The 25,902-nt window shown below is 40.9% G+C and overlaps 1 protein-coding gene across 1 annotated transcript in view; it reads right to left on the bottom strand.

The window, feature by feature from the left end:
• The window catches only part of ush2a (Usher syndrome 2A (autosomal recessive, mild)), a gene marked incomplete in the record, with an annotated part of 193,514 nt that overhangs the window by 59,084 nt on the left and 108,528 nt on the right, over positions 1-25,902 (bottom strand). Inside the window, 11 exon segments of the mRNA XM_034224262.1 lie at positions 1,384-1,702; positions 2,515-2,738; positions 14,694-14,915; positions 15,029-15,197; positions 16,183-16,396; positions 17,438-17,550; positions 17,643-17,845; positions 20,631-20,840; positions 20,990-21,153; positions 21,844-21,999; positions 22,982-23,316. Of these exon segments, the coding sequence (XP_034080153.1) occupies positions 1,384-1,702; positions 2,515-2,738; positions 14,694-14,915; positions 15,029-15,197; positions 16,183-16,396; positions 17,438-17,550; positions 17,643-17,845; positions 20,631-20,840; positions 20,990-21,153; positions 21,844-21,999; positions 22,982-23,316 (2,329 nt within the window).

Here is a 25,902-nt window from a genome sequence, read left to right as displayed (position 1 = left end):
CCCCAAAGCTGAATGTGTGTGTTTGATTAAAGACTCATTTTCAAAAGTAAAAAAGAAGACAATACAGTATATATCTAGAGTTCATTGCACATGTGGAGCTATCTGTGTGTGATCTACTTTAGGATTAAGACAGTATAGCACGATACCCTGTGTGTTAGAGTGTCTGTGCATGAGAAACATCTGGTGTATGGTGGGTGGCGACAGCTTTATGTGCCTCTGCCCAGATGGTGTCACAGCATTGCCTAGAAACTCTTATCCTAACCGCCCCATGCAACACACACACACAAAGTAAAAGAAACACACACACAAAACACCACTCACTACAGAAGCAGACCAAAATGGTAGCCAACTCGGGACTTACACGTATACAAACATGTAATTATTGCACAACCACCCATACACAGTGATAACATCCACAACCACCATTAGTCTTGATTAAACAGACGTAACTACCCAGATAAGTAATGGGTGGACAGACTGAAAATCCTAACACACGCCCACACATACCAACACACGCACACACTCCAACTCCCTTTGGGCTGATAAATAGTAGAGAATGTTGAAATGGCATTTAAACGCCCATCTCTAAGTTTTAATGACACACAAGTGAGCAGCGCAGAGAGAGTTACCACGTTAACAGCTTTCAATGTACACTGCACAGCTGTCCTGGTGTGTGAGTGTGTGGAAGGGCATCTGTCTCCAAAGCCCATTGATTGCAGCGACTTACACATTTAGAGTAAAATGCACAATTGGTTTCCTAAGGCACAACATTTCTATGAGCAGTGTCTTCTACAGATGGCTTTTTCTTTATTAAATATTCTTCATAGTGGCTCTGAGGACTGAAATGAGAGTCCTTATTCCACACAAAGTGAAAGGTCAGAAACAGGCAGGCAGATTATGAATGGTCAACATTTCTTATTACAGATGTATGATGACACTAGAAAGGATCATGTGATTTCCTCTGAGCTTTGGCAGCTATTTTAGAGTTGTGTCAACGACACTTCAAAATGTTTAGGCAAGTAAAAGTCATTCGATTTAACAAGAGTACATGTTTGTAGCATTGCCAACATCGAAGAGCAGTCATTGGAAAAGGAGACATAAATGACCACTGGTCAGACTTTGTGAGGTAAAGGACACATTTTGGAAACAGGAAACACCGGAAGTTTTAGGGTGGAAAAAACTATTCGTTTTAAATGCATAAGCAGTCTCCTTATGTCTAGGCTTGTTACCACAGACACCCAACACTGAAGAAAGTTAAAGCAAAAGCAAAGACAAATGCTAATAATGAACTATGCTTATTGCTATGGAAAATCACTGGTTTGGTAATTCTTCATACTGCAGCCAGCCTGTTTAAAACAGAACAGCACACAAAACACCAATTACCTGTATAGGTGTATCTGTTGGCATCTCCGCTGTACACAACTTCCTCATGTGACGCGCACAGGCTCCCATCAAGTTGCAGGTTCTCGTCTGCCATTTTGAATGTATTATGACTTCTGTTTGCATGTGTAGACGGACCCTGAGAGAGAGCTTCATGAGTGATGTTGATGTAAGGTGAGTCTGTTGCGTTGGGTGTGTCAGGCTGTGTGTGAGCAGACAGGAGCCATGTGCAGGCGGTCGTAGATGGATCGAGGTCACAAGAGCCACAGTAAGCTGTAGAGGCTGCGGCTACAGGACAAATGGCGCCCTGCATACACTCGTGCTGTGAAGAGGAGGGAGGAAGGGCCAGAAAAGGATGGAGAAAGTGGGGGGAAACAGAGAAGTTGAGAAGACAAAAACAAGGTTATGGACTGGTAAGATAGCAGTGAAGAGCAAAGTCAGGGGAGGAAAGACACCATTTTTTTTTTCTAAAGCGCCTCTCTGTGTCTAACACACGATACATGCAGATTCTTGCTACATGTGTGTATGTTTGTGTGTGGTAAGAATGGTCCTTAATGACATCATTAGAGCTAATGAGAGTTCCTACCCTTTGTCCCTGTGTGTGTGCGCCTCTGATGGTGTATGTGTGTATGCAGCGCCTGTCTCATGCTGACTTAGGAACACACAAACGCCACATGACCCCGGGTGATAAATGGAAGATGGCCCAGACCCCAACTCCTGATGTGACAATGAGTGTGAGTTTGGGAGAGGGAGAGACATTTCCTCTGCTGATAACCGCTTAACATGTAAGTAGACGTGTGAAGGCCCGATATTTTGGCAAACAATATATCTAAAATGCTATGGCACCACTGAAAATCTATGAATGAACAATTGTTAGAGAAAACAAATTAATAAATTGACAATTACAAAATTATTGATAATAATGTGTGCTTCATGTCTCATATGGAACTTTCTCTACTAAGTGCACACACACACACACACACACACACACACACACACACCACACACACACACACACACACACACACACACACACACACACACACACACACACACACACACACACACACACACACACACACACACACACACACACACACACACACACACACACACACACACACACACACACACCTGTATCAGCAGGCCGGGTGTGGGTTTGTCAGCACACACGTGTCGTTGAGGGTCATGGCCAATCCCATTGCAGCATTCCTCTTTCTGATGTATGACCTTTGACCCACAGCACTGCAGTGTCACCGTCTCATTGCCAGCAGGGTGCATGCTGGGATTTCCGTCTTTACCAACACAGCAAAGTGAGGTTGAAGAGTTGATATACTCCTGCCCACAGCAGATGAAACCTAAAGAGAAAACAAGCATCACATCATTGTTTAAAACACATTTCAATTCTTGGTCTTACTGTAAGGAAATCATATTTGATGAAGCACCTTTTATTGATGATTTGGACACTATTTCAAGATCTCTACTTTGAGGTACCAATGGCTGTAGGCAGTAAATGTGTTGCTTGGTCTAACTTTCCCATATTTTAGAAATCCCAACAGTGAAGCCATTTCTGATAATGTCGCCACAGACACTGAGCTACTATTAGTGCATTTTAGATCTGCATATAAAGGTCAACTTGTACTTATAGAAATTGTTAATCCATTGATGGCAAAAAATAAATACAAATATCACTCTCAAATTTGAAGATTTCCTGCTTTTCTCAGTTTTAAATCATATTACGTTACATCATTTGGGGGATTTGGACTGACAGATCAAGACCTTGAAAAACTGTGATGATAATTGTTTTACTATTTGCTGATTCTTTACAAGCCAATGACTAATCGAGAAGGAATCTGCAGATTTAATAATTGTGTACAAAAATATAAATGCAACACTTTTGTTTTTGCTCCCATTTTTCATGAGATGAACTCAAAGATCTAAAACATTTTCTATATACACAAAATAACCATTTCTCTCAAATATTGTTCACAAATCTGAAAAAATCTGTGATAGTGAGCACTTCTCCTTTGCCGAGATAATCCATCCCACCTCACAGGTGTGGCATATCAAGATGCTGATTAGACAGCATGATTATTGCACAGGTGTGCCTTAGGCTGGCCACAATAAAAGGCCACTCTGAAACGTGCAGTTTTGCTTTATTGGGGGGGTCTGGGGGGGTCCGAAAACCAGTCAGTATCTGGTGGGACCACCATTTGCCTCACGCAGTGCAACACATCTCCTTCGCATAGAGTTGATCAGGTTGTTGATTGTGGCCTGTGGAATGTTGGTCCACTCCTCTTCAATGGCTGTGCGAAGTTGCTGGATATTGGCAGGAACTGGAACACGCTGTCGTATACGCCGATCCAGAGCATCCCAAACATGCTCAATGGGTGACATGTCCGGTGAGTATGCTGGCCATGCAAGAACTGGGATGTTTTCAGCCTCCAGGAATTGTGTACAGATCCTTGCAACATGGGGCCGTGCATTATCATGCTGCAACATGAGGTGATGGTCGTGGATGAACGGCACAACAATGGGCCTCAGGATCTCGTCACGGTATCTCTGTGCATTCACAATGCCATCAATAAAATGCACCTGTGTTCGTCGTCCATAACATACGCCTGCCCATACCATAACCCCACCACCACCATGGGCCACTCGATTCACAACATTGCAAAACTGCACGTTTCAGAGTGGCCTTTTATAGTGGCCAGCCTAAGGCACACCTGTGCAATAATCATGCTGTCTAATCAGCATCTTGATATGCCACACCTGTGAGGTGGGATGGATTATCTCGGCAAAGGAGAAGTGCTCACTATCACAGATTTTTTCAGATTTGTGAACAATACTTGAGAGAAATGGTTATTTTGTGTACAGTATATAGAAAATGTTTTAGATCTTTGAGTTCATCTCATGAAAAATGGGAGCAAAAACAAAAGTGTTGCGTTTATATTTTTGTTCAGTGTATATAATCGTTAGTTGCAGCCCTATTGTAAATGCAAGGGCTTTTATCAGTGGGACAGTGAGTGTTTTGACTTTTAATTTTCTTTCAAATGTCATTTATATGCTGTTGTTGTATTTTAAGTTCTTCAACAGTGATGTACTGTATAACATCAATGCTTTTTTGTTCTCTAAGACAAGGAATACTAGCCTTTCTATAGTTTTCCTCATCACCTTTTTTTGTCCTCTGTTGCTTCTCCATACCTAAGCAGGGCATCATATAATATTACTCATCCTCTTATCCTGCACCTTCCCTGTTCTTCCACTTCCTTTCTCCCTGTCCTCTCTTCTGTCCATACTGAAAAAAAGATCCAGGCCATGTTGGACTGCAATGTCTCTTCTCTACACTTCCCATACTCCAACTTTTTCTTCTCTTTACCCCGGTTCCCCCATCTGCAAATACTTAGTATTTATGCTGCTGGGGATATTAGTGTGCCTCTCTTATCAAATCTTTTATATATCCTCCTTTTCTCCTTTCCTCTCCTCTATTCGTCTCTACATACAGCAGTAATATTCAGGCTATGCTGTCGAAAGAGCGCAGGGGGAGAGGCAGTGTGTTTTTCTGAGAGCTGCCATCTCTGACAGTGATAGGTGATGTCTTTTTGCTATCACTTCACCTTCAGCAGCAAGGTGAAATTTAAAATACATACTATCACTCCATTTCCCTGTAAATGTTTTACAGCATATCATATTGAATATCACATTTCAAGCTTGTTTCCTCACAATCTCAAATACTTCATATTTCTAATAACTTGAGTCCTTTTGAATGATTGACAAATAAAGCAATTCAAGTGCCAGTATTTGAGAAATACTGTAGAATACACAAAACAGAAACGAGAGGTGCATTGTGTGTGAAATTAAGGTTAGGTCATGAAACAAAACTGGCAGCAGCTTTTGTGGAGCTGAAGATTATAGAGTAAACACTGAGCCCTGTCTCCAGTGGCTCTCCTAATAACACAAGTTGAGCCAATCTGGTTACTTTGACGTCCCAGCTTAGTTAAGGGGGAGGACTGTCAAGCTTTGGCCTTGCAAAGGATTAGGGATATAATATTGTCCTGCTATAATACTGAGTCAGCAAAGTAAGCCCCTGCTGTGAGGATGCATTGGAAATACAAATGAGCATGGCATGGCACGGCACGGCTCAACTAAAAGATCATAACGCTGCTTATGGAAGAAGGACAAATTGTATTTTAATGAGTCCACTAAAAAAGAATCTTCTCATTTTGAATCAGACTGAAATACATCAAAACCCCTCGGTTTCCTGTGCTTATTTAGCTTGTTTTTTTTTTAAAATAATCTAACTTTCATGAGGTATTTAGCAAATTCATCCTAACAGTTGATGACATGCTGATCCCTGGCACTATCTACCCCCAGCTGTGTTTCCCATTTTATCTGACAGCAGACATTAAACACTAAGTCATTGCTTTGTATCATGGCCTCGCCCTTTAATGGGGCTGCAGCTAGTTGTGGAGTGATAAATAACTTATTGTTTAACAACCCAATCAGCGTTCACTCTTTGCACACATGAAATGCCGTTCATTTAAGCAATCATTTAATTTAAAGGCCAAAAGTGGAGGATGGCACATATTTTCTACTGCGCTGTTGCAGTACATTATAGCCTCACAACATCCATCACAGGCAACATGTGACAGGAAAATGCATGCGTATGTGTGTGTGATTGTGTGACATAAAGGCAGTCTGACGGCTAGTAACTCACTTAGCAGCGGCAGCTGTTACAGAGCGGGGGCTTGGTGGCCAATTCCCCCAGCGCCTTACTTCAGCTTCAATGACGTGCAAATAAACAGCTCAACACTTTTCCAAAATAGCTTCTCTCCACTCATCCCTCGTCCTCTCGGCATCCTCACCTCTACGCCCCCTTCCATCCGGACAACAGGCCCAACGCAACTCACAATTTATACTCATCTGCCCCCCTTCCAGTCACTCACAAGCAGTCAGACTGGCTTTCAATATATTGTTCATCTTGGCTAATTTCAAACTCTATGCATATCTTGATTCTGTCTTTATTTCTGCCTCGATGAAATAACAACATGATCACCTTTGACCTGAAGTTCAGTATTTATCTCCTTCATCCCTGCATTCATAACTTATTATCTGTGTCTTCTCTAATCCTAACTTTTCTCTCTGTACGATGCTTTAATTTGATCAGTTTTTCTATCATCCCATAATAATACTACATTTCTCTTGACTATCACTCTACTTGTTCCTTTCTCCTTACTGTATATTTCCTCTTAATCATGTTTACGTCTATCTGATTTACACCTGATTTCCTCTCTCCGTCCATCTACTGCTCTCTATCCCTCTCTCGCTTCCTACTTCCCTGCATCCATTCAATTTTGTAGGTATACTTTGTTTGTTTACTGTTCTGCCGCTAAACTTCACTATTCTATTATCACCCATTCAGCAGAAATCCAATCCCTGTCTTTGTAAGCGTTATCTGTGAACTGCTGTGTGTGACATGCTTGTACATTTGTGTTAACGTTTTTGAAACACACACCTATTTTCTCTTGCTCTCTGTAAGCTGTGTGTGCATGTGCGTGTGTGTTGACAACATGTTATCACACACCTCTTGTTTTTCTCTCTTGCTTTGCAGAATGCTTCTGCCCTAATCTTCAGATTTATGTTGGATTTGCATACATTCGTTAATAGCATCGGGAGCGCCACGTCAACACAAGGTGCTTAGACAACGTGAATTATTATTAGGGTTTCAGTCATTCCACTTAATGATAAGTCAATATTTAGCCCTGCCAATGAACTACTGATAAAAATGTGTGTTGTGGATTAGGGTTATCCGAGCTCTCTAGGAGACCAAACCCCCTCCACAACTTTAAACAAACCAAACACTTTTAAATAACTGAATATATTACAAGGGGTTTGGCACAAAGTGCACACATACTCTGTTTGAGTGCGTGCATAACAGCACACACACACACACACACACACACACACACACACACACACACACACACACACACACACACACACACACACACACACACACACACACACACACACACACACACACACACACACACACACACACACACACACCACACACACACACACACACACACACACACACACACACACACACACACACACACACACACACACACACACACACACATTTAAGCTATTTACTAACAATGATTTGGTGGCTTTAGCCTATTACAGCTTCATACAATAGGCATTTATCTTAGCCCAGTGCTTCTCAAAGTGTGGTCCGCGGACCACTGGTGGTCCGTGAGCGCCCCCTAGTGGTCCGTGAGTATATTGGTAAAATTTCACATTTGAAATAAATAAATACGTTTCAGTTTTCCGCACTCTCGCGGGAATATCTCCGCAATGGAGCGAGGTTAAGTTTCACTTTCGATTGCATGATATAGCCCAGCGCAACACCTTCATCACACATGTTGCCACTTGTTTGTACAATTTTCAGGCGATTTGTTTTTTGATATTTGTGGAGTTAGGTGGTCCGCGAGTGTTTTTTTATTGGTTAAGTGGTCCTTGGTATGAAAAAGTTCGAGAAACACTGAAATGCAATTGTAGAGAACAAAAGCTACGGCTATAGAAACTGTGATTAGAATATGTTTACATAAAAACTTATTTAAGTATAAACATAATTTAAATTATTATTTTCGTACATGTTTGTTGCAATGTGATGGGAACAATGTAATCACAACTCTTCAAACATGTTATCAGCCGGAAAATCCAGTACGGGGCTCTAATATGAATTCATGCACACTCACTGTAGGAAGGAGTATTTGTGTATGTTTTGTGTGTATGTGTGTGTGTGTGTGTGTGTGTGTGTGTGCGCGCACACGCACTTTGTGCTCCAGAGGGGCCGGACTATATGCCATGTCGAGAGATGAAATCGCAGTGGATTGACTTTCTCACACAGTGCTCCCCTGTGGACACACACATGTGGATGTTGTGGTGCGCACACACACACACACACACACACACACACACACACACACACACACACACACACACACACACACACACACACACACACACACACACACACACACACACACACACACACACACACACACACACACACACACACACACACACACACACACACACACACACACACACACACACATTCACACACACATTCTCTTTTCCCAGCTGACCGGTTGTCCTCTTGTCTTTCTGACATCTTTTTTTTTTAATCTCAACAACATATTGCCAGCTGGGCATATGTGTGTGACATTGTGTACATTTGTGTGTGTGTGTGTGTGTGTGTGTGTGTGTGTGTGTGTGTGCCCACATCTGTGTGTGTATGTGTTTTGAGTGTTTAAGTGTGTGTGTGTTTAGGGAAATGCTTTGGTGGCAGTTATATTTTCACCACTCTTCAGGGATTCACTAAAAACTGAGACACAGCAAGCAGCTGTTCATGTGTGTGTTTAATGTTCAAAGTGTCTGTGAGAGGGAGGTACCAAGATGAAGATCAAATTAGATAAAAAATAAATTAACTAAAAAAGTTAATTCTATAAACAGGAAGAAACTGAATTGAAATGTAAATATTTTAAGTGAGATGATTAGGATTCCCTAAAAATAAAGAACATAAACAGTGTAATTTGTTGTGTACTAGGGGATTTTTCAAAATCTTGTGTATTGTCTGTACAGGATCAGCCATAGTTGGCGGAATTTTGCAGATTTGACAAAGTAGTATATTTTGTGGTAAATACAGTACAGTCAGATTTCGTTGACTTCAAAGATGTAATGGGTCCAATTATGTTTTTGTACTTTGTGCATAATTGCTACTGTGTAGCAGGCTTTCTGAACCTGTCCCTGCTGTAATTATTGTATTTTAGTGTCTCAGGTTTGTAGGTTTATTATGGGATTCAGCTGTAAAGTCGTGGGAAAATGTTGGAATAAATATGAAAATTATAGATAATTTTCTACATGTAAATATTTTGAATATTTGTTATATATAACATTAAAATAACTGATGTTAACTACTGAGGGCAGTTTGTCTTTTGTTGTTGCACAAACATCATTTTGATTGACAACATTTGGATGTGGTTTGACAACACATTTACAGTCAGACAATAACGAAGTACAGAAAGCTGCAAGTTGCAGAGAACTAAACTGAACAAAGTTAGAACACAGGTTTCCTGACGCGATGTATACTTACCAAGTACATACATATCCATCACATGTACTGAGCCACAGAGGAACACATTACAGTATATCAATTATAGAGATGTATTATTGTAAAATCAACACTATAATTTACAAACAGACTTAAAAGCTCATGCCTTACAGGTAATCTCACATTAGTTCAAATATATAATCTTTACGGTCTACACCAAGTCTGCCCTCAACCCTGCATTGGAGACATTGGATCTGACAACACAATGGCTGATATCCCGCCTCCTTCACGTGATCCATCTCTGTCATTATCGTGTTCTTGGATTTGGCTGAGTAAAGGGTGTGGCAGAGGCCCCATGTAGCACCAGGATGCTTAAAACAAATGCTGGCCAGCAAGTAGATTCTTTATTACCTATATGTCTATTGAAATGGTTCAAAGTCTTGGGTGTATCTCCAGTGGAAAAAACGTTCTGCTTTTTTAAAGGGTGATGGACTAATCTGTGTCAGAATAAACCACATTATAACATTTAGCAGGAGACTGGAGATAATGCGAGGCAACAAATAACAAGGAATATCCGAAAGAAAAAATGAAATCATTAGAATTGGTCTTGAACAGTTAATTTTCTCTTGATTTCTCTTTCGGAAAATGCTATTTTAGTTTCCGAATGTTTGGAAGATATTTGGCTTGTGAATGATACTCCCAAAATGTACTTTGGTGACTATTGGCAGAAATCATAATATTTGCTCATAGTTCTCCAAAGAGGCGAAACCCACATGACAGAAGCAGGAAAATGACACACACACACACACACACGCACACACGCACACACGCACACACACACACACACAGTTTTTTTTCTTGCCAGTCATTAAAGTAAACCTAATAGAGAAGCCATCATCATAAATACATTAACAGAGAGAGAAATGTCTTCCTGTGTTCAGAGAGTACTCGATCTTCTAAAGCAGCCAGACGCTGCTGTTTGGAATGCACTACTGTTTGCCATTTGCTACCCATCATTGATGAGGGCCTTTTGGCAATGATAAACACACACACACACACACGCACACAAACAAACAGAAAGACATACACACACAGAAACTGATGAGAATATTTTGGCGGAAACAATGAAAGGACATACGAGTCTCTCAGCAGAGAGAAACATGTAAAAATGCACATTCAGATACATATAGAGAATCTGACAGCCACATACAGAAAGTGAAACATGCATGCACCAACTTAAAGTAATAAAACACAGACACTTGCACACACTTGTACACACAAACGCATACACTCTCACAACTCCGCCAGCCTCTGAGTGAGCTAGCTTAACTACTGGGATAATTTCCCTCCAGCAAATGGTCACTGTGCCCTTGAAAAACATATTTGATTATTACTTTTTCTCCCCCTCCTCTTTTTTCTTTTAGCATCATCACAGCCATTTTCATCACGCGCTCTGATGATGGCGCGGCAAGGCGCGTTAAGATAACACCCCAGCACCGCCAGGCTTTTAACACTTAAACGGTGAAAAGGGATATTTAGATTCGTCCTTGAACGTTTGGATGGGGCCTGCTGGGCTGGGACAGAGGGAGGGGAGTAAGGGAAGGAGTTAAAAGAAATGCATACATTTTTGAGATCCACTTAAAAAGTGAGGTGGGGGGAGGGACAGTTATGCTAGCACCCACAGTGAGAAATGGGGAAGGTGGGGTTGAAGGGCAGATGGAAGAGTTAAAAAACAGTACACTATGAAGACAAAGTGTGAGGGCAAATGATTAGTGGAGCACACATAGGGAGGCAGGGGACTTTGGGGGAGTCAGGGAGCAACGGGAGGCCAAAGACACCACACACGATCCGTTAAACACCATCTAATCTTACCTAAGTCTTTTCTAAACATCTTACATACAAAACGCTGAGAGAGAAGAAAAGAAGAGCAAATGAGGAGCTTAAAAGTTGGTCTCGAACCTGAAATACAGGAGGAAATGCTGCAAGAAAATGAAGGCACTCCTGTCCAAAAACAAACACTATTTAATCTACTTGAAAGTTAAATGAAAGCTGTTTAAACAAACTGTCAGATTTGGAATGGAGGGATTAAGCATGGATACTTTGTGTTATTTTATCACAACTAGAGAACGCTGAAGAAGGGATTATAGGAGACCATCTCAATAATACCCAAAAGACTAAAACTGGGCAGAATAGAAACAAGGCCCGCCATTTGAAATTCGTTATGTATTTTAGTGTTTTATGACAAGGTGGGTTTAAAGGCACGTGTAGGTAGAATCTATTTTACACAATTTATTGAGGTGGTCTCCCAAGTTACGCTCAAACTGTAAATTGGAGGAAAATAGATTTGAAGCCTTAAAATAGAAATTGTAAGCCATTTGGTTGGTTTACATATTTAAACTGAAATATGTTCTGTCAGATGTGGATCAAGAACTATTGAGAGAAAACACTATTTATAATTGGAGTAATATGGACAGGAATTATATAAACTTAGTTAAACCCAACTAACTTTGTAAGAGGATCACTTTCACTGGGCTCAGCTTTGTGTTTGTTTCTTGTCTTTGGGACAGATTGGATGATGTTTCAAACCCTGATTCTATTTCACCTAATTTATACTGCTTTCCTGTTTCAAATAGTGTCTGTGTGTGAGTGTGTTGATTCTTTTTTGTCTGAGTGTTCTTGAGGATTTCATTCAGTGTGCGTTCACATGCATGCTATGTGAGTGTGGCTGTGTTAGTGTGTGTGTACGTGTGCACATGTGCAGCCAAGCCGGTACGTGTATCTGTTGCCAGACGGCTGTCTCCCGGCATTGCTGTTCCCCTGCAGTGTGTGTGTATGGTTGTTGACAGTGTGGACGGTAATGTGTGATAGATCGCACTTCAGGGACCCCATAATCACATCAGCCTAACCTAGTCTATCAGCTGGGCACAATGGGATACCCTTCACTCCTCCTTTAATCTGCTCCATCTAGCTCTTCACCACTCTTCTGTTCTATCTGGCTTTTTTCTCTCACTTTCCCTGTCTTTCTGTTTTTTAAGTTTCCTTTATATGAAGAATATTTAGCTTTTTAAATCCTGTCTTTCTTTTCTCATCTTGTTTTTTAACATTTTCTGTTTAATTTTACATTTTTATTTATTTTAAATGTCTCATTGTTTGTATGAAATTGTACTTTCTTTGTAGTCATCACTATATTTCTTTCTGTCAGCTTTTTATTAAAACTTTATTTTTTGATATAAACTATCATTTATTTTTCGATATAAACTATCATTTATTTTTTCGATATAAACTATCATTTATTTTTCGATATAAACTCTCATTTATTTTGAATAAAACTGCATGAAATCTTCTCTAGCTTGCTTTTCTTTCTTTCTATTTTCTTGCTTGCACAAATCCGTCTTTCACTATATCATGAAACTACAAAACCCTTGAAAAAGTGAGAGGCAGCAATGAGAGTGAGTGATGCCAAGGTTAAGTAGCATATCCTATAATAGGTGTTGCTGTGTGTATTTTGTGTGTGTTAGTGTGAGTGTCTTGAAACAGACGTGTGGGGTCGAGGTTGCATAGCCGGCCCCAAGGCTCCCCGACAGCGCAGTGCTCTGCGAAATGGCCCTTAGCCTTGCTAGCGCCGCTAGCCCTACGATCCATCATACCATATGTTCTCAATGGGGAAGCTAACGCTAATGACTGATGAGTGGATGGGAAGGGGGCACATAAAGAAAAGGAGGGGTGAAAGCTAAGGTGGTTTGGGGAGAAAGGAGGGGCAAGAGGCCAGGGTAAAACATAGAGGAGATGGAGAAACAAGTTGATGAAAAGTAAGTAAGAAGATGACAAAGGAGCAGAGGAGATGGGAAATAAATAACAAAAGGAGATGGAGAGGAAGCGAGCATATGCACTCCTTGGGAGGCCACCTCAGATGAAGGATGACCATATAGCATGCTTAGGGGTAAGGAATAAGAGGATCTACTTAAGGAGAATACAAGGGAACAGTTTGGATGTTATTGAGTAGAATACTCTTAAATAACATGTTAAATTACCAAACATTACCTGTATGTGGGATCAGAGTTTCAGAGTTAAAACTATAAAAGAGTCTTGTTCAGTTCCATGCAAATAAAAAATGCACTAAGGGAATATACAAATGATAACGGCCATGAAATAAAAAACAAGCATTGTTTTTCTGCTTTCTTGCTTTCTATTAACTGTTTTTGTCCGAACGCATGCATTTTTGGGTGGGTATGGATCTTGTGTGTCTGTGTGTCTGTGTGTGTGTGTGTGTGTGTGTGTGTGTCAGTGTGTGTTTGCTGAAAGGCTAATGTAGTACTATAGGCCTGTCCATATGGGCCATTGTTTATGTGTGATGAATAGAGCCCACGTGTCTGTCTCTGGCACTCAACACTAAGCAAACCCTGCCGAGGGCACCCTGTTGACTTTGTGTGTGTTTGTGTGTGTGTTTGTGTGAAGGAGAGAGAATGAGTGTGTATTTGTCCTGCTGTGTGCTTGGCAGTGCCCTCAACGGTGCCATCCCGAGTGTGTTTCATCATCATCTGCCATGACAAAGATGTCTAATGACACACACACACACACACACACACACACACACACACACACACACACACACACACACACACACACACACACACACACACACACACACACACACACACACACACACACACACACACACACACACACACACACACACACACACACACACACACCACACACACACACACACACACACACACACACACACACACACACACACACACACACACACACACACACACACACACACACACACACACACAGTCCCATCTGTGCCATGGTATCCGGGTGCTTTGGGACACTGCGGGAGAGGAAGAAAGGGAAACGACCCCGCGTACCTGCACCATGTGTCTACCTCAAATGTCTTTGCTTCACTCTCTTGTCCTATTATATTATATCTTATCCCCTAATAAAGACTAAGAAGCCACCATGAATTAAACTTTTGTTATGAGTCAGAATAACTACCTTACTGAGAAAAGGGCATTTTTCTGAAGACAAACACTTAAACCCTCAGCATCCCATTAAACTTCACCAAAATGTTCATTATTAGGGCAACAAATTCAGTACAGAATCCTTTGACATCCCCACAAAAAAATACTTTTGAACAGAGGTGGATGACTCTGCTTGTCTCTGTGTTTCCATCACTCACCTGGGGTATATATATGCACTTCCCCCCTCTGGGCATCATCGCAGCACACCAGTGTATCATCTACAATCTGGCCTCCACAGCATCGTACCCCATAGCCGTCATGGAGGCTCCCACGACAGCAGAGCTGACCGCCTTTTGTGGAGTAAGGAACCCCCCCACAGCAGCTGTCACCCATCCCCACAGCGACCCGGCCCTGCGAGGGGTCAGGGCAGCAGTTCTCATCTACAAAGACAAAGACAGATGAAGGAAACCTTTGAACGACATGGAAAAGATTAGACTCAAGTCAAGTAGAAAAGAGCAAATCCCATTTATGTATGAAGTGTTTTGACACTCACTGTTTTTTACATGAACATAGTATCCTCCACAGCACTGGTGGTCAGGGAGAGCTGGGAGCAGTTTTCCATTGCAGCAGACTGGACTGGAGGAATTACTCAAAGTCAGGTAACTGCCCTCGCAGCATTGATGATGTGCTTTCTTAGTGTTCAATAATCCACTGCAGCAAACCTGGCGGACACACACATTTAAGAAAGTTTGTGAAGTTAAACAAAATGATGTGTGTGCATTGAAAACATGGGACTATCTGACAAAATGGTGTCCGTCTGATCATGATGGGGACTTGTCCTATTTAAGGCCCCACTGGTATACATAGTGGAGGTATATATGATGACATGTTTTTAGTATAGCATTTATTTTCTTAGGCAGTTGTGTATGTTTATATTTGTGCTGTACATGTGAGCTTGAATGTTGTAATTGTTCATGCCATTGGGTGCTGCAGGGGTACATTTCACAATGCTTTCACAATGCCAACTTGGCTGGCATTCAATGTAATGACAAGTTAATCTGTTTAGAGAAATTAATCGCTGGGAGGATGACCGTGCATCCCACTGAAATGGCATGCTCTTACAGTAGAAGTGGAAATGTGAGAGTGTGCATTTGTCTGTGGGTCTCCATGTTTATTTGCATGTGTTTCTGTAATATCCTGAGGGAGTACATAGCAACAATGTATTGTTCACTTCAAATCAGCAGACAAAGTAAAGATCCTTGACTTTCTATCTTGTATTACACAATGTTTTTGTTGAACAGTTAAGGTTTTAGAGATTACTCATGACGTGGTCTAGTGTAAAGAGGCTCTTGGATTCAGGTGAAAAGGGCATATAGAGGATTATGGAAAAATAAAGATTAAAAAGCAAAAAAGCAGAGCAGGTGCAATTCATAAAACATTGTCAATCGAATTTAGTGTTATGTCTCGCAAAGGGATTAATATGTATGACAGACAAAAAAAGATACCTTTATTATGTAACTTAGGAAGGGAAAAATGCAGTACCCAGAACAATCATTGCTGTATTTAACCTGTATATTTTGTTCCTTTATTTATCCCAGCATAGTTAATGCATTATTGTCCATGCAAAGTGTGTGTGATTAGTAGACAATAAACAACTGAATGAATTCCATAGCCTCATATATGATAAATTGTCCAGAACATAATCACCTGAGTGTCAGGATGGAAGCAGGACGTCCCACACACACCATGAGAGGCAGGACACTGCAGGTATGAACATCTGAACTTTACACCACCTGACCCTTCCCCCGCAGTGACCCCTGTTGACGTGATGGCACATGACCTCAGGGTCCGTCTTAGGACATCATAGCCCAGCATGATCCCACTGGGTCTGACTGGACCAGACCAGTCCAACCTCACCACTCTGAGAGAGAGAGAGAGAGAGAGAGAGAGAGAGAGAGAGAGAGGAGATAGAGAGAGAGAGAGAATAGAGAGAGAGAGAGAGAAGAGAGATTAGAGAGATAAGAAGATAGAGCGAGAGAGAGAGATATTCGCACTCTTTCTAGCTTCGATCTTCTCTCAGCTCTTCCTGCTTCTGACTAGAATCTTCTCTTCTGACGTACTCTCTTTCTCCCGTGCTAGTCTCCGCCCTATCATCCCTCATTAGAATCTCTTCATCACTTGCTTCGATCATTCATGGTGGTATGTTATCCTTCACACTCCTTTCACACCCAGAAGGCACACACAAACTTTGTCATACCCAAACCAACACACTTGCATTCATGCATGGTTAATGCCTGACAAAGTTGAGTTACAGTGTCAGGGTGTGTGTACAGTATGTCTTTATACACTTCTCACTATTGATTTGACTTTTTTTTTATCTCTGACATCTTTGGCAGGGGAAAGACTTGTGTAGTAACATACAGTTACAACTTCCACAGTCTCCTGGACAGGAGGAAAGCCACAAATCACTACTTCCTCCACAACTGGAAGATTTGCAACATTAAGATTTAGGTCAAACATGGAAAGCAGAGCATTTTGAATGTCATTAGTTTTACATCATATTTTGATGATAAACTGTTAATCAGAAATGACTTATATTAGTATTTACATCTCAAAATACTACTGAAAATGAATAACAATCACTGTGTCTTCAATGGCTATATGTTTTTAAGCAAGGGACATTAAAAAATGTGTAGGCCCTTTGCCCACAGAGTTTTAGTTTAACTGAAATTAAGCAATAACACAGTATTTAATGTCCTGTTCCACACAATCTCACATATTGTGCTGCCTTAAGAAGACACAATAATAACATGTATTGATTCTGTTTGCATTGCCAATAAACATTAACAATTTCTACAATCAAACAAAAGGCTATAAACTTTCCAAACCTAGCACAATGCTAAAGAGGACACGCAGAAAGTGACATTGAAAAGATACATATTTTCAGCACAATCTGTATTACCTGGGACTGATCACATGTGCGTGCGGCGTGGCCAGGTCGGCAGGCAGGTCCTCCACAGTGGTGGTTTGAGTAACATTACTCCGCACACATGCATACACAGTACACACCTCTACCTGAAATACACAAACGCAGCAGAAGAAAACATAATGCATATGCCTCTGTGTCTGCATCTAGGTGTTTCAATATTCTTTGATTGTGTGTGTACCTGTACGTTGTAGACAGTAAAAGGCATCAGGTCCCCGAGCAGGTAGGATCCTGAGCTGTTGTCTACGCTGCCATGAAGAAGGTCATTCAGGTAGATGTAGTAACCAGTGACTGCTCCATTGGGCTGTAGAGGAGGGAACCAGAGCACACGCACTGTGCTGCTGTTAACTGGAACCACCTCTGGAGCCGACATCCCTTCTGGCTCTGAGGATGGCACATGTGAGAACAGAGACACAAAGTAGTTTGATTCTTAAAGAACAGGGCTTTAATAGGCAGGAATACAAATAAATTAGACATGGTCATCCTCAAACACGCATGGTTAGGTTGTTGTATGATACTGTTCTCAGCTAAACACATGTTAGCTTTTAGAGTATCTTGAGAGATGCAGTAATGTCATCACAGGGTTGCAAAATATGCGATTTCTATTATGATTTTCAAAAAAATTAACAAGTGCTTGCACAGTGCTTGTAATTTATTTTCATACAAAAACCTATCACTCAGACAGGCTTGTGAAAGTAATAAATTGGCCATATTAAAATGATATATTGTGACTTTCTGGTCCCCAACTGATGATGTTTTATAACAGACATGTCACATTCTCGATCTAGGCCTACATGTTTAACCATCCCTTAATTGAGGTATGTTTATACATGAGTATGTGAAAGGGAAAGAAATATAGATGGACACACACAGCTTATAGTAATGTGTGTGTAACAAATAGAGAAAAACAGTGTATTTACGTCAAGTTTTATGTATATAGCGCCATATAGTGACAGAAGTTATCACAACAGTTTTCACAAAGAGCAAATCTAGACCGTACTAAGGTTGAATGTGAGTCTGAGTGTCAGTGAGGGAGGGAGACCACCTGTGTGTCTGTGTGTGTGTGGAGTATATCCTTGATAATGCTATCTAGCAGTAAATGAAATGTAGAGCAGTGGGCTGGATATACTAGGTAGGTGCACTGGCAGAAAATGAATTGGATTAACTTCACTTACCTGAGTGCATTTTCACTAAGAGTAATAGATTGATTCTGCACGATCAGCTCGCCCCCGCACTTTTTCTCTTTCTTATAGGCAGAAGTGAATGACACTGTGTTGTGTTATTATATTCATTCTGTTTCCTACATGTCCTGTCAATCAATTTCCCTGTCTTCCTTTAATTCCCTTAGATCAGTCCTCCAAGAAATCCTCTTTCAGCACATCCACAGAGGACAATGATACCAAACCAAAAACTCCTATGGTGATTAATATAATGTGGCTACCCTGTAGGACATGAGTTGCAGATACAGAGGCAACAAGGAAGGAGTGAATGACACAGTCAGTGAAGGACACTGGAACATCTGACAAATAGAGGACAAGTACAGATAATCTGTGAAAGAAGATATACAGTGTGCACAAGTTTAAAGAAGAACAGTGGGAGAAAGGAGACAGAATATCCTGAAACTTAACTTTTTTTAATAATGGGGATCAAGTTTTGTGTCGAAAAAAGGAAAGAGAACCAAACAGAAGGAAATAATACGAGAGATGGCGCGTGAGAAGGTAATCATACAGACTCCATCTATTATTCTAAGTGAAAATGCACTCAGCTAAGAGAAGTTAACCCAATTCATTTGCTGCCAATGCACTTACCTTAACCCAACCTACTGCTCTACATTTCATTTACTGCAGGATGGCATTATCAACGCAATACTGCACACTGAGCCTCTTTCACTCATACACACACAGACGCTCGCTCATTTTTCTTGCCAATTAGTCCTGATGCCCTATAGATGGCAGGCCGTGTTAGGACGGTTGGTAGGGTTGAGCTGCATTAGGTAAAATATATTTGGCCTTTGTCTATGTGTGTGTGTGTGTGTGTGCACTCTTATGGCTGTAAAATAATGAAATTACCTCCAGAGCCCTCTCAGTTAAACGAGCCGTGCTTTGCCTTTAGCACCTAATGATTTTCTAATGTTTTTAATGCACTTTTTATTATACTGCTCAGATTAGAGGGAAGGTGAGAGGCCTCTGACATATGATCATATTGAGAAAGAAATAGAAATGTGAGGGGGGAAAAGAGACAGAGATAGTCAGAAAGAGTGATTGAGAAAAGAAAAGTAGACGGAAAGAAAACAACAGAAAGAGTGCACGGCCTCTGACATATGATTACATCGACTTATTTGAAAGCTAACTCTTAAATGCTGAGAGACTGGAAGTTGGAAAGGGAAATGGAGAGAAAAGTCGTGATGACAGTTGGATAGCCTGTGCAATTCACAGCTAAATATAAAAGCCAACCCTGCCTGAAAAGTGGAATACCAGTAGATTGGATAACTGATATTCTTTTTCCATATTGTATTTAATACACCCTCCCAAAGCTGCGGATTTTACACTCTGATAAACAATGTCAGTGGTTAATTATACAAATATTGTCAAATGATGCAGAGACAGCTTAAGCTCTTTTAACAATGTGTTATATTGATGACCCTTTCATAGGTGGAAGACAGAGGGATGTCTATGATTTCACTTGTATTTATTTTTCATAGATTTATTTAAAATATATAAATCATATTACAGATTGAGTGATGTATTGTAATTGTATTGGGTACAGTAATTATGGGCTGCATTACACATGGGAACAGCCATGTTTGCTGTCTTGTTTGACAGGTAAAATACTGCATGTGTGTGTGTAGCTATGTGTGCAGTTTGCAAGCGTTTGTCTGCCTGTGGTGCCAACAAGCATTTTACAACACCTTAAATCTGCCTCACACACACACTTTGTATTGATTTCATGCCTCACTACATGATGTGTTTAACATCTCCTGTGAGGCACAGAGTTGCAGAGAAATGCACATTAACACAGACCCCTCTCTTGGATGTATTGAATTTACGTACTATGTGACACACTCATATATACATAGAGTCTGCGCACAATAACATCCAAGGAAGAAAGCACATTTTAATTGATTTCTAAAATCAATTGTTGGACAAATTTCACACAAATATACACTTACCTCCATCTTCTGTGGTGACGTTTACTGATGCCTTTGTTGTATTATGTGCTCCGTTTGACACCTGAATTGACAACACATATGTGGTGCTGGGCCAAAGATCACTTATCACTGTGGAGACGATCTCACGGGGAAAGGACACATTTTGACTTGACTGTGCAGATGCTATTGTCAGAAAGTACGAATCCACCTCTCCCTGTAGGTCTTGCAAAGCTGAAAAACATATGAAGAGATAAGTGTAAACGAGAAGTTAAAAAAAAAAAAATGTTGTTTTTAGTCTCTATTTTCACTTTTTGGCAATTGTCAAGTCAGAAAACAATTTGTTGGGCAGAGTGTGTGTTTCAGAGACAGGGTGATCTTACAGGGTTGTGTCCAGTCGACCTGGACAGCAGTGTGATTGACAGCGTGGGCAGACAGAGATGGAGGGTGGTGGGGAACCCCCGCCATGGTGACAGCCTCAACAATCTCTCCTGAAGAGTAGCCCACGTCATTATGAACCTCTAACTGGTACTGGTAATGGGTGAATCTGTTGACAGACAATATTGGTGTTTTTGATAAGATGGCTACAAGAACTCTTACTTTCCTTGAAAGTTAAAAGCTTCTAATGCTGCTGGAAAATATGTAATAAAAGGGTGAACAAATACATATTTTTCTGTCAATCATTCCAAATTAGCTAATAAAGTCATTTTCCTGGTACACCTGAATCCTTTCTTCATCGAAGGAATTTAGAGACATACTAGATTTGTTAGTGATGCTCTTTATGTGGAATCATAATTTCAGTCGCATCTACCATAAGAAGTTTCTGTAAATCCTGTTTAAACAGTACAGTGACTTCTTATTAAACAAACATTACATTCTCATAAAGTAATTCCTAGGACATGAATAATAAAACCCTGCAAAGTGAAAAGAGCTGACACGTTCAAAAGTTTGTCAGTTTAATACTGAAATAAAGCACAGTAGAGACACAAACCCAAACAGACTACACCCAGAGCCGTTTAGCAAGCATAGAGGGGAAACAAAATTAGCTTTCACCAAGTGCCAAACTGAGATTAGGGGACGCTGTGTGAAAAACAATTTAATTCTTTGGGATATTTGCTTAATGTATCTTTGAGCGGTATTAAAAGATCGGCATCAGCGGCAGCTCGCCGATCGGCTCTGCACACACGGTTTGCTGCAGCGCCGGCGTTTGCTCTAGAGCTCATTTCAGTAATCTCACCTGCTTAGGCCTTTATCTTGGTAGAACAATTTGGTGCCGGAGTAAACATGGAGCCAGCGATGGAGATCTTCAGAGGGGGGAGGGGACACGGCTGTTACCGTGGGGACCGTGGCGATGGCCAGGGGCTGGTGGGTTTTACGTCTGAGCAACTTGTATCTGAAGGGGAAATTTGAATAAAGAAAAGCACACACACATGGTTGGATGTTTAGGAATGCATTAACACCCAACACATGTTCCCACATGAACCAACATGAGGACACAGACACACTGTACCCACAAAGCAATAAACATATGCATACACACAAAACACGCTTTAAACACAATTTTCTACTAACTCTTCTGCTTATCGCTCATTTCTTCCGCTTCTGCTGTTTTTCATCATCTCTATTATTTTGCTTCACTGTATCTCACCCCTCCCTCCCGACGCCCCTCCCTCTGTTGTTTTTTTTTCTGCAGGGTTTGTGTTTTCCTCTCCCCACAGTGATGCTAATTTCTGCTGTAATCAGAAGAGAAGGGCTTAATGCCGCCTTTTAACAAACCCACTTAGACAAACACACAGAGCTGAGCAGAGCAGAACAGAGAGATGGGCTCATGCATTTTAATGGCCTGCCAGAAAAATGGACCTTTATTTTAGGCCTAATCACCGACAGAGTAGAACAGGAAAGAACAAAACAGACCAGAATGTGCATTAGGACTGAAAAAACACTGATTAAAAAATACACAACACTTAGCTCATTACCAGGGCACTCATGTTAGCAGCTTGTTAAGGTGTACATATCAGCTTGTTTGCTGAAGTTTTTCAACAACAATTGAACATCACCAGGATGTGTCTCTCAAAAACAACATGCTGTAGCGTCTCGGCTGCTGGGTTTCTAATTTTGTTCTTTTAACTAATGAATAAAGTTATGTAAAATGAATAAAGTTATTCAAAGTTATAATGATTACACTGATCAATGTCTACTTATATTGGCTTTTCATAACTACTATCTTTGCATATCAGTGTTTTACCAATATACATTTAACTAATAGTGAACAACAATGTTGACATCCATCTAAAGTGACCAAGTGATCTCTCAGTGGTCTCATACAATGTAACTGAGCCATCTTTGATATGGATTATGTTTATTATCCATCTTACCTGATGTTAGGTCCATTGGGCCTGCTTGGTGGTTGCCAGGAAATAGCCAGGAAGGACTCACTCACTGCCACCACAGACAGGGGTTCAAGGCCTTCAGGGATTGTGGGTAATGTGGTAGCGGGCATGGGCAGGCTTTCTGTACATCCCCCTACATGTCCACCGCCATTGGAACAAGACAACAAAGTGATACTGTAGTTTGTGTATGGAATAAGGTCCTTTATTGTGATGTTGAGTGCCGAAGCATTGCCACTGTCATGGAAGATGCGGGGTTCTGGGAGGCGGATCTCATAGCCATGGATTTCTCCGTTGGGAATAAGAGGAGGGGACCATGTGACCTGCAATTCAATAAGGATAAGGATGTTGTATTAAAGTTCTTGGTTGTTCATATACAATATCTTATTTGGATAATCAGGGTTGAAGTGCACAGAAAACCAAAGGTCTAGTTCATCTAATCCTTTCTCACTGTCCTAACATTATCCCAGAAAAGTCATCTCATTGGTTGGCTGGACATTCTGAATATTCTCGGCATGCTGAGGATGGCAGAAAGCTTTTATATGGATGAACTACAGGAAGTCATGGCACACTGTGTGTGTGTTTATGTGTGTGCATGTGCAAAGCTTGCAGATGTGCTCATGCAAACCTATTATGTGCATCACAGTAGGAATGCATGTGTGTTCAGTTGAGTGCTAGAAGTGATATTGTGAAAGTAGTGTCCATGCGTGCGTACATTGTCGCCTTGGTATGTGAATTTAAAGAATGGGTGTGTGTGTGTCAAACTCTCTTGTGGGGAAAGATAACCTGACTTTGACTTCAGCAGAAGATTCCTTTCATCAAATTTAAAACCGGGTACACCCATACACACAAACACGCGCACACGCACGAACACTATGCTAAAATAATGAAAACGGCTGGTAATGGAATTGCTGCATGCAAAAACAAAAGCTTGCTGTCGTTGAGCACTGCATCTGATTTGGAAACAGTTCAGTCTGTCAGCATTTCAGAGTGAAGATGAAGGTAACACACACACACACACACACACACACACACACACACACACACACACACACACACACACACACACACACACACCCTTATAAACACACACACAACTCTACATATTTGAATGACAGATATCTATGTGATCAATGTTGTTTTTAACACACATGCCCATACAAACAGTTATACCTTTGCGTTACAAACACCAAACACACACCTGTGTTCTAACTTCTAACACACTTATGGAGACAAACTGTCATGTACAATAACTGATCAGTTTAGCACTTGTTGAGACTTATGCGTTCAGGTGATTAAGCGGTCAATGTTGATGAGAGTATTATGAATGAACGTCAAGAATAATTATTTCTCATGCAACCTTGATATTCATTTAACAAGTGACGCTGTGAGGTGATACAGGACACACACACACGCACACACACACACACACTCGGAGACACACACCACCACATATGGGCAGGGTCATGTTGAGTTAGGCAGCTCATTTCCCAAAGTGCGTGTTGGGTGTGCTTTGTGGTGGAAGTCATTTACAGATTGAATAGCTTGATGTAATCTGGAGATGGTGAAGACAGCAGAGACCCGGGGCTGACACAGAGCACTGGGGCTAAGGCCAGTGTGTGTGTGTGTGTGTGTGTGTGTGTGTGTGTGTGTGTGTGTGTGTGTGTGTGTGTGTGTGTGTGTGTGTGTGTGTGTTTGTGGTTTGTGTTTGTTTATGCGTTTATGTGTATATGAGTGAGTAGAGAGAGAGAGAGAGAGAGAGAGAGAGAGAGAGAGAGAGAGAGAGAGGAGAGAGAGAGAGAGTAGAGAGAGAGAGAGAGAGAGAGAGAGAGAGAGAGAGAGAGAATTGATTAAGCAGGTGGTGAGAGAGAAAAGGTGTGTGTTTGTGTGTGTCTTTCCGAATGTAGGCCATTATGTTCAGAAAACCTCTGCAGCTGACAGCATAGAAAGTGTAACTGGTGATGTTCTCGGGAACAATGACTGATAGAAGGGATGAACTTGAATCTAATGCTGCACTATATAAACTGGAAATAGGGCTTTGGAATGAGTCTTGTTTTAGAATATACTTTTCTGAAAAATTGTGTTGATGGGTTACAGATCCAAATGGGCAAAATCAAATTAATGGTTTGTATTAAAGGGTATCAATATGCCTTTAGAATAACTAACTAGGTAACTAACTAGGTAGCTATCAGCAAAGGCATAACTACATTGGCAGAGATAGAATAAGTGAGAAACTTAAATACTCTTAGATGTGACTGAGAAACAATCTTTAAGTCTTTTCTTGTATGTGGACCCTCGTAAGAATAGTCGTTACTGCAATAATAACTTATTAAAACCCTAAATAAAGAATCAAGAAGAACAAATAACAAAGAAGAAGCCATATGTTAAAGTGCTGACCTTTTCAGATACTGTATATGATTTATACCAAAACTCTGTGCAGTGTCTGCGTTATCCGCCTTTTTATCGCTATGTGTAGTAAAAATACATTTAAAAAAAGGTAGAAATAGTAAAAAAATAAAGTGAATACCCCTATGAGCAAGAAGTGATATCAAAAAGATGCCATTTAGAGAATGAAGGGAGTTACTCAAAAATCCTGTCTGTGTTGTCAAGGTCAATTGGTAACCAGGAAGCAGCCTGCCTGTCTGTCCAATTAGCAACAACCAGGAAGGAACACTTTTCTTCTCGGACCTATGACCCCTAAAGCTGTGCTGCTGCAGAGATGACAGGGGCGGTTCTGAAATGATGACAGGCATTAGCATTTTTCTGCAGTTAGCATTAGTGCAGGGCTATGAGTGCATGTGTGTGTGTGCATATCTGTGTGTGCATGCATACAATATTGTTTCAGTGGCTTTCATTGATGGGCCTTGATGTGGGATTAGCCAGTGGTGGAACTTAACTGTGGCCCCTCC

The sequence above is a fragment of the Gymnodraco acuticeps genome, unplaced genomic scaffold (assembly GCF_902827175.1).
Source record: "Gymnodraco acuticeps unplaced genomic scaffold, fGymAcu1.1, whole genome shotgun sequence".
Lineage (NCBI taxonomy): Eukaryota > Metazoa > Chordata > Actinopteri > Perciformes > Bathydraconidae > Gymnodraco > Gymnodraco acuticeps.
The sequence above is the reverse complement of the archived record's forward strand: the minus strand, read 5'-3'. Positions and strand labels throughout refer to the sequence as shown.